The sequence below is a fragment of the Acanthopagrus latus genome, chromosome 12, assembly GCF_904848185.1.
Source record: "Acanthopagrus latus isolate v.2019 chromosome 12, fAcaLat1.1, whole genome shotgun sequence".
In the NCBI taxonomy this organism is placed as follows: domain Eukaryota; kingdom Metazoa; phylum Chordata; class Actinopteri; order Spariformes; family Sparidae; genus Acanthopagrus; species Acanthopagrus latus.
The window spans coordinates 14,150,078-14,159,645 of record NC_051050.1 but is presented as its reverse complement, the minus strand read 5'-3'; the positions used below and the strand labels follow the sequence as shown (position 1 = coordinate 14,159,645).

Sequence of the window (9,568 nt, the reverse complement as noted above, 5' to 3'; positions counted from 1 at the left end):
ACTTCAAGTTTTTCTCCCATCTGTCTGTGCCCTCTAGTGGTGAGGAGGCCTTAGGCTTGTGCCAAGGATGCCTGTGCCTTCATCCACACTGCACCATTCAGGAACTGTTTTATTGTGTAATCATTACACCTACCCAGGTGAATGCCACTACTCAGAATCATGGCTTAGCTTCCTAGAAAGGCAGACAGTTACTGAACAGATAACATGGCAAGGCACGCTGTAATACTCCACTCCACTTTATGTGATCTAATCTGAATACTACTGGATTACTTCAAAATCAAGCACTGAAAATATCACATCTGATACTAAGAAAAAAAAATAGACGGAGGCACTAAAATGTGCGCTGCACTAGTATCCGTCTTTTCTCTAAAAAAGAAAAACATCTCAAAACATTTCCAGTGCAAATCACAATGCATTCTGCACGTTCAGCATTTACAGTTGGCCAAACCCAAACCAGATGACCCTTACAAAAACAGTAACACGCAACAGGCACTGGTAAAATGTTAATTTAACATAAATTGCATTGTTTTAAATGCCCAATCACAAATGTGACTACGTTACAATTGGACAATTTTCAAACGTAATCGGAGGAGTTTTCAGTTCCCTGTTGTTTTGTTACCAGATTTCATGTAATCTAGTACTACGGAACCCTGGTGACAGATTAATGAGGCACAAGCAAGGCCCTGTGGTAAAACAGGTCTTCTTGTGACTGGAACAACAAGTTCTCATCAACAGTTCTATTCTTCAGCTCCTCCTCCACATCTGTGACTCTGATCTGCTGCTGGTGAAGACGGTCAGATGTTGGCATTCTGTAGAACAGACTGTGGAGGTTACTCATCTTTAGTGGCACTTCTGAATACATAAAGCAGCCCAAAAAATAGTGCTTAAGTATACTTTCAGTGGTTTACTGGCTTGATTTGAAAGCCTATTTCTTCAGAACAATCTTTTTCAGTCTTTAACACGCATGTAGGGGTGTGTCAGCCAGCAGCAGCTGATTTCACAAACTTCTTCAGCCCCCGTGGGAGGAGAATTCACATCTGACTTCTTTCAGCCATCACAGCCAGTGAGATCTGACTTCAGGGCGTGTGTCGACACCTTGCAGAATATCTTGACAATATCTCCGACACTGCTAATGCTGTCATCTTCAGGTAAATAAAGCTCTTTCCTTGGATCTCCTCCACACATGCCTACACGTTATTGTTTGATTTAGGAGATTCTTTGTGCGATTTGACTGTTTTGATAATCCAAAGATAATCTAATTATTTCAAGGATAATGGGACCGCAGAATAATCAAATCAAATCACTTCCATCGTGGACTACAGCTCTCTGTGACGCACACAGTACATAGTCACGTCATGTGTAACACATGGACTACACAGACGATGACAGACGTCGAAGAGAAAAAATCAGAGCCGGCGTGTGAATGATCTGGAATGATTCTTCTATCAGGGGCAAAACATCTGTCCAGCGTCAAAAGTAAAACACTTGTACCCCTAACTGTGTTTGTAATGTTAGCCCTTCCACATTTGCTGTTGGTTGTAAAGGTAATTTAAGGACCATAAACATGTTTGCAGTGTAAACATGGGGGCTCTGTGTTTTGATTTGACAGAACGCATGATGATGCATTTTTTTTTTTTTCTCGCTTGCCTGTGTTGTCGCCTCTCGATCCTTCCTTGTCTTGTTCTGCAGTTCATCGCATGCAGTAGGACCAGCTCACACCAACAGACCAGGGCCGGGCTCCTCGTAAATACATATAATTACTCTGGTGTGATAAAGGATTACATGAGGTAAAGGGCTCATTGGTTGGCCCAAGAATTGCCACAGGGAGTTACAACTGTTTGTGAGCCTTATGTGGCTGTTAACAACACAACGGCAAAACCCAGCAAGGCGTGTATCAGACCTTCTTCTCCTTTCCTCCAAACATGTTTGTTTGTCTACATTTCATTTTCAGGGTTCCCGTTTGGGTTTCGAAACATGTCTGGCATCAAAGAAAGCAAGTGCACGCGTGTCATCCGACGCCTGGTTCTCTGGGTTCTCCTGATCAACATCATGCTGGTGCTGTACTGCTTTAGGAACACAACCCACGTGAAGACGAGGTAAAGATTTACGAAGACTTTCTCGAGCTAATTTGGTCGATTGTTGCTAATCCTTGTGTTTTATTCGCAAGGGGCTCCCAAGACGACACATGTCCTCTCAGCGTTGCAAGATCGCCGAAGCAAAATGTGACCAGCGCCAAATCCCAGTCGGAGGAGTGCTCCCCCACGTTGAACATCATGTTCATGAAGACCCATAAAACCGCCAGCAGCACCATCCTCAACATCCTCTTCAGGTTTGGGGAAAAGCACAAGCTTAAGTTCGCCTTCCCCGATGGCCGCAACGACTTCTTCTACCCGTCGCCTTTCCTGTGCTCCCAGGTGAAGGGCTACACGCCCGGAGACTGTTTCAACGTAGTTTGCAACCACATGCGCTTCAACCATCGAGAAGTAGCCAAGCTCCTGCCTCCGGATGCTGTGTACATCACCATCCTGCGTGACCCCGTCGACCTCTTTGAATCGTCCTTCCATTATTATCACAGAGCAGTTCCTCTCACGTGGAGGATCAGAGGAGAGAACAAGCTGGCAGAGTTTCTAGACAATCCCGAGCGCTTCTATAGCTCCGAGGCTATCAACTCGTTCTATCTTAAGAATCTGCTCTCTTTTGACTTCGGTTTGGATAACAACCTGGAGGCCGATGATCCCCGTGTACTGAGAGATATTCACGACTTGTCTGGACATTTCGATCTGGTTCTCCTAGCAGAATATTTTGAGGAGTCGCTCATTCTGCTCAAGGACAAACTCTGCTGGAGCATGGACGACATCCTGTATTTCAAACTCAACGCCCGCAAGCGCTCGTCTGTCTCTCGACTGACCCCCGAACTGAGAGCCAAGGCTCTACAGTGGAACGGAGCTGACTGGAGGCTCTATCAGCACTTCAATGCCAGCTTCTGGGCCAGGGTAGAGGCGTATGGGAGAGAGAGGATGAGCCGCGAGGTTGAAGAGCTGAGGAGGAGAAACTCTGAGATGAAGAACGTCTGCATCGAGGATGGAGGTGCAGTCGAAGCCCGAAAGATTCAGGACAGGCGTTTCCTGCCCTGGCAGCCAGTCGGCGAGTCTTCCATCCTGGGGTACAACATGAGGAAAAGCATGGATCCCAAGTTCAGGACAATCTGTGAGAAGATGGTCACACCTGAGATACAATACTTATCAGAACTGGGTGTTAGCCTGTGGCTGACTAGACTATGGGGTTGGTTTAAAGATGCTGTCTTTTAGAGTTTGACTCTCTTTAAAGCATTTACAACTAAAATACAGCCATTTATCCTGCAACGTGTGCATGGTACCTAATTGAAACTGTTTTTTTTAACTATTATTTAATACATTTTGGTAACTTTCTTCTAAATGATGGATAATCTGCATACCTATGACTGTTTGACTCTCAAAACATGTACCACACCAACATAGGCCCACAGATGTGTCACAGTTCTCATTCATGCTCTTCATTAATTGCTTGTCACAGTTTTGTGTATATTTTAACGTACATACAAAATGCTAAAACTGTGTTTACATTATCAAAAGAAAAAAAAAACAGTAAGGTAATACTCAGCAATCTATGTTGTTGTACCTTTGCTGCAGTTGAAGTCAGACTTACATACCTGGGTGTTTCATTAATACTGTGGTGCAGTGATTCAGTTGAACCCATTGGATTGAAATCAGGGTGTGACATCTGCAACTGATCATCAACATGCTGTTGTCTCACAGTTGGACAGGCTGTGTTATTGTGCCCCCCAGAGGCCTGAGGCTCAGGTGCACTTGTTTGCAAAGCCTTTGAAGGACAGTGGCCTAGTGTGACCCTTTGGAAGTCGTTGTGGTCTGACACATTTTCCGTGAGTGCATTTAAGCCGATCAGCTTCTTGACTTTTTGGTTCAACATACAACTGAATAACCATGAAAGTTATTATTCTTGGTAAAAGGTGGGAGCTGCCAGTAGTGCAGATCACACTTCTTTTATTTGCTGATTTGCCAGTTCAGTGCCACAAGCTTCAGTTCAGATGTTCCTCTAAGTAATAGCCTTGGATGTTCAGCAGGTTAACCTGGAGACAGGTGGTATGTTTATCAGCAGAGGGGTTGAATTTTGTAATTTTTCTCTCATCACAGTATTTGTGACAAGATGCTCTTTCTCTACAAAATGAGAATGTTTCAAATAGGTGCTTGAAGTTACGTATGTGCAGCACTGTGTGTACGAGAATCATCATTAACTTCTAAAGAGTCTTGTGTATCATTGATAAAATACACTGCAACTGAAATCTGCCACCTGGCAGTCTGTTGTCTCTTAGAAATATGCAAAGTATAGCTATGTATTGACAGGTTGTTTTTATTTTTTTTTTACTTGTTTGTCATATGGACAAACTAATACTTTTGTTCTATTGTAGATATGGCAACAATAAGCACTTGTCTGCACTCCTAACCTGGCTATGTGACCTTTCCTCTGTCAAACATAGCAGGGAACTTGCTGCTTGTAACATGTCCTTCCCACCACCTTTGTGGTATATTAAAAATATAAACTTCCATCTAACAACTTTGAAATTTGCAGTCCTTTCGACCTGTTCTTTGAGTATTAGTACCAGATACAAACCAAATGTAATTGTTCACCTTTGAAGTTATATAAAAAATAGCTGGACACAAGTCAACATCCACTGTGTAATTCAAACAAACTGTATCATGCATATAAAATGCACATAACCTACAGACACAGTTTATAGACACACTGAACAATGTAGTTGGGGTGCGTGTGCCTGAACGTTGCATTAAAGTCACTGAAAAATAGATTTAATAATTGACAGTACAATCCAAAACGTTCTGACATAAATTGCATTGACAAATGCATGCCATGCTCACCGATGAATCAAAACACTGCAACATCTGTGTGACATTAACACGTTTAATTTAAACATTTACAATCTGTAAGTAGAACGAGGGCATTACAAACACCAACAGAGGGAGGGACGAGGTGATAGGGACCATTTGTCCATCTTCATGGTGGTCTGGGCAGTCAGTCAGCTCCCGCAGGTCCTCGGGTAGCCGTTGTCAGCCCGGGTGTGACTTTGGGCAAAATGTCCATGTTGACTGATGCTTGTTTCAGGTGTGGAGTCCAGGGAGAATGGATGTAGGAAGTGTGACAGCAGTTGCACTTCAGCCTTAGATGACCCCGGAGAAACGTCCTATTCCTCGTCTTTGTTCTCATAGTTGTGTTGGATGTGTTTCCATAGTTTCTACAGTGAATCACACATAAGTCAAAGTTAGACATCTAATGTACGGAAATTTGAATACACAAACAGGGGTCTAAAATGACCGGGTTGCTCGGCTTAGCAAGCAAGCTAAATTAGCTTAGCTAACGTTAGCACAGCTTCGCCCTCTGCTAACAAGGTCAGGATAAAACGACCATTAAAACGGAAAAGGAAACGCTCACCCCGCGATTCATTTGCTCGAAAATCGTTTCGCCACCATGGTCGAATAGTCTTTCAAAGAGCACCGCTCCAACCATGATGGTTACAGCGAAAGTTGACGTTCTCCTGAAGAGCAGATTGTAGACGGACTTCGCCAGCGCCATGTCGGTGGGTTAGTGCGCAGGAACGGAAGTCGAGGCAAGTTACTTCCGCTCGAATAATGCGTCGAATGTAAAAAGACCCTGCAAAGACACCGTACGTTCACAGGAATAGTAGAATTCATTAATAATCCGTCTTTTAAGATCCTGGTTAACTTCACACTGTGCGTGCTTATTCAAATGAGACATCGCGGAGCAGGACAGCACTGTTTTGCTAATGGTTTGTGCTCTTTGCTGTTTACATTCAGTGTAAAAACGAAAAGCGAACGTTTATTAGTGTGACAACAAACGTTAGCTAGATAGCTAGCTAGTTATCGTGAGTGCTGCAGACAAGTGTTTAATGATCAATTATTACCCGTTAGTACGTTATGTGTTTAGTATATTTCTCAACAGCTTTGTGCCTTACACTTTTGAATGGTTGTATTCGCAGTGCAGAACAGGAAGTCATACTAAAGCGCTTTCAAAACAAGTTGTCTTAGACGAGACATCTTCGGTATTTTACCCAGTAGATGGCAGCCAAAGAAAGGTACCAGCACTACTCGTCATGTCTATGCTGTGGCTGATGTTCCTTGATATCAGGCTGCTTCCAGTTTGTGCCTCTTCTGTAATCACTTGGCATTTTTCGTCCAAGGCCAAATCTGTAATTACATGTGACTGCAAAATGAACGAGACCATGATTACTATTTAAATGTAGTCTCAAATGTCAAAACATATCAATATCAGGACCATGACGGTCTGCTTTGTTCGTAAAACTGTTTTTTTGTGCATTTTTAGTACTGAAAAGTAAGCCGATTAATGTATTCGTGAAATGACAGAAAAATTATAATAATCAAGTTTTAGATTTGATTCATATTTTGGAGCTTTGGTGCAGCTTTTTTTTTTTTTTTTTTTTTTTTAAATCTAAATAAATGGGTTTACTGAGATTCTCTGTTGATTGTATCTGTACTAGTGATTTCCTTTTTTTTCAATCTGCGGACTATACAAGTACTCCATTAATCTAAACACATAATCAACAAATGTATTCATAAGTCAGATAGTCTGTCTCTTTTTGTGATGAAAGACTTTGTCTTGTTTTGTTAATGAGTCAGTGTGTGCATAATGATGCAACATTCCCTCGGAAACCATTTCAATTAGCACAGCTATTCACTGACCATGTGCTGACAGAGCAGTTATGTCAAATTGAGTCCTTCTCTTCACTGTCTTTCAGATATTTAAAAGGTGACATCTTGCCAATTAGAGCGCATAACCTGCACCATGGGGAAGAGATACTACTGTGACTACTGTGACCGGTCCTTTCAGGATAACATGCACAACAGGAAGAAACATCTGAATGGTGTTCAGCATCACAGAGCCAAGAAGGCCTGGTTTGACCATTTCAGAGGTGAGACTTGACATGTAAACATCAAGTGTCTATTTTATGACATAATTCCTTTTTTAAGCCGATCCTATGTATTACAATGTACTGTTAAAATGCTAAGAAATGTTCAATTCATTAAGCCACCTTGGCCGGACAGCTGTTTACTCTATAATGGAAAATAAAATAAACAGCCATTGATGCGTCTCTCATCCTCTTATCATTTTTGCAGACACTGCAGCCATTCTGTATGACGAGCAGACAAAGAAACCCTGCAGGAAGTTTCTCCAAAAAGGTGCTGAACAGTTCAACCTTACATTTATTCAGTAACTGGGAAATAATATTGAATGCCTTATACAATTATGTATTTTTCTTTTTCCTCTTGGTTTTTTAGGGATTTGTGATTTTGGCCCTAACTGCAGGTTTTCTCACATGTCGGAAGAGGATTTCTTTCACTTACAAAGACAGGTGGAAGGTAAGCTAGAACCAACATTTAATGCTTTATTATTTGCATTGTTCTTTAACAATGAAGTGAACATTCATCCGTGACACCCAAACTGTATTGTCATGTAAATTGACGTTACACAAGTGCAAATTATCGTGCACATTTTATCCAGAGGACTGTGCAAATTGCTGCGTGTTAATATGAGTGGACTTTCATTTATTTCAGAAGAACAACAGCGTAAAGAGGACTCTAAAGACAGAACAAAGCCTGATCGAACCATAGAAGAATGGCTCTCCAGAAGGGAAAAGAAGCAGTCTGCCATCAGTACCAAAGGGTATCCAAGTTCATTGTTGTGTATGACACTTACTCATACATAGTTAGCCAGGCTAATAGTTACTCCGGCTGATTTACAATTCCATTGATCAATTATTTATCTCGGCAGGGATAAAAAAACTGAGGAAGACGGTGAAGAGGGCCAAGCAGAAATTAATGTACCTCCACAGCTCCTTTCAATTCCTGACCTTCCTCCCTCTCTTCTGCCTCCTCCTCCAGGTGGATGGAAAGTCAAAGTGAACACAGAATGGGGTTGAATGATGTTCACTGGGTCAAATCATTATTGAATATGTCATGTTGATAGAAGGGAAACTGGTACAGAATAGCAATGTTATTCAGAGATGGTGTCAGGTTCATATCTGAAGAAATTAGGCTCGTCAGATTGAAATGAGGTTGACAGTTCCTACTTTGAATCTGTTCCCATTTATTCCCATTTTAAGAATAGGAATGAAATACATGTTTTGCATGCTTAACGGTGCTGGCAGTGTTTGTTTTATTTATTACATTTTACACAAGATTTCAAGTCTTTTGTGTAACAGTTCAATTTAACAGTAAATAGTAGCTGATTTAAGATGAGTCAAAGTCTGTGTTTACATAAAACACAATAAGGTGAATCTGAGATTTGCAATCTTCCTACAGCCGCCGTAGAATAACCTTGATGATTGACATTTTGGTTGTGTGTTGTCGAGTGCCTTTACACTGTGAGTTAGTTTTGACGTCATGTAGTCCCTGAAGGAACATGGTAATGCTCAGCAGATGGAAATAATTTTAGTTTTATTTTAATCCTGTGCTGCGTCACCGGGGGAATCACTGATCTGCCAGAGTTTTATATCCAACCCAGTCACTGGAAAACACCATTTTACTTCCTATAGTAATATAAATAGTAAAGATGACAAACTAATGATTTGGACTAAAGGTCATAATGAAAGATGCCATAGTTGGAAAGTTTCTTAATGCACGGCAACAAACAAACCCCATGCAGATCCCTAGACCTTGTGACTGATGCATTTATAATTGTCTTTTAATTAGACCTAAATTAGGTGGTTCCTCTTAGGGCAATGCTGAGATGTATTTACTTGGAACTGTTTCCACATGTTGTATACCTAAAGCAGTGTTTACATCAGAATCGTCATTAAATTTGTATTTTTTTTTTCTCTCTTATTCTGCTGTGTTGTCCAGGTGTCCTGTGTAAATCATGTCTCACTTTAATGGTACCTGGCCATCCATCCCATGCCCACTAATAGCACTATAGAGCAATGCTTTACGATTAATTCAGCTCATTGTAATAACCATATTCCTTCATAAATGTTACCTCTGCACAGGCCCACGTAATTTACCTTCACACTTACTGTACACATAAATTGTTGGTTTACACAAAAACTCAATAATTTAGCTTTAAATGAAGGTTGTGGTTAATGAAGGCTTTATTTACTGCTGGATCCTCTTTGTATGGCCCTGTTAATCCCCTTCATGCTCAACCCACTCTATCATTTTTATCCATTAAATCTCAGCCTTATTGTCAACAATCAATAGTTGACGTTCATTAAGGCACTAAGGCTCCTTTGAATAATCCGACACCTTGAATGGTACCCTGATAAATCTAACATGAACTGTCATGACTTGAATCATATAATGTCAAAGAAAATGACACTAAACCTCCCTATTACAGATCTAATCCTCTTACATCTAAACTCCCTCATGCCCACAGCTGCTGTGCTCACTACCTGTTCTTGTTAGCCTTTACAGCTACAGTAACTCTTCATTCTCGAGCCTGGATGCTTGTGAAGTGCACCACCATA

The 9,568-nt window shown here is 41.3% G+C and overlaps 3 protein-coding genes across 5 annotated transcripts; 2 read left to right on the top strand and 1 right to left on the bottom strand.

Annotated features, from left to right (window-relative positions):
- The first annotated feature begins 738 nt into the window (after nucleotides 1-738).
- Nucleotides 739-4,809, top strand: gal3st1b (galactose-3-O-sulfotransferase 1b). Of its 2 annotated transcripts, XM_037117860.1 has the most exons (5): nucleotides 739-1,148; nucleotides 1,270-1,476; nucleotides 1,690-1,787; nucleotides 1,952-2,096; nucleotides 2,168-4,809. In XM_037117860.1, exons 4-5 carry the CDS (start codon nucleotides 1,975-1,977, stop codon nucleotides 3,306-3,308), a joined length of 1,263 nt encoding a protein of 420 aa, XP_036973755.1. In that variant the 5' UTR covers nucleotides 739-1,148; nucleotides 1,270-1,476; nucleotides 1,690-1,787; nucleotides 1,952-1,974; the 3' UTR covers nucleotides 3,309-4,809. The 2 variants fall into 2 exon arrangements, with proteins under 2 accessions (XP_036973755.1, XP_036973753.1); XM_037117858.1 differs by having other exon boundaries at nucleotides 1,270-1,787.
- Nucleotides 4,810-4,960: 151 nt separating this feature from the next.
- LOC119030356 (cytochrome b-c1 complex subunit 9) lies at nucleotides 4,961-5,679 on the bottom strand. The gene is made up of 2 exons (XM_037117863.1): nucleotides 5,503-5,679; nucleotides 4,961-5,305 (listed from the first exon to the last, which is right to left on the bottom strand). Exons 1-2 carry the CDS (start codon nucleotides 5,641-5,643, stop codon nucleotides 5,255-5,257), a joined length of 192 nt encoding a protein of 63 aa, XP_036973758.1. The 5' UTR covers nucleotides 5,644-5,679; the 3' UTR covers nucleotides 4,961-5,254.
- A 25-nt stretch (nucleotides 5,680-5,704) lies between these two features.
- Nucleotides 5,705-8,930, top strand: zmat5 (zinc finger, matrin-type 5). Of its 2 annotated transcripts, XM_037117862.1 has the most exons (7): nucleotides 5,711-5,857; nucleotides 6,068-6,163; nucleotides 6,845-7,018; nucleotides 7,224-7,286; nucleotides 7,386-7,466; nucleotides 7,662-7,770; nucleotides 7,879-8,930. In XM_037117862.1, the coding sequence occupies exons 3-7, from the start codon at nucleotides 6,892-6,894 to the stop codon at nucleotides 8,024-8,026; spliced, it is 528 nt and encodes a 175-aa protein (XP_036973757.1). In that variant the 5' UTR covers nucleotides 5,711-5,857; nucleotides 6,068-6,163; nucleotides 6,845-6,891; the 3' UTR covers nucleotides 8,027-8,930. The 2 variants fall into 2 exon arrangements, with proteins under 2 accessions (XP_036973756.1, XP_036973757.1); XM_037117861.1 differs by lacking the exon at nucleotides 6,068-6,163 and having other exon boundaries at nucleotides 5,705-5,857.
- The last annotated feature ends 638 nt before the right edge of the window (nucleotides 8,931-9,568 follow it).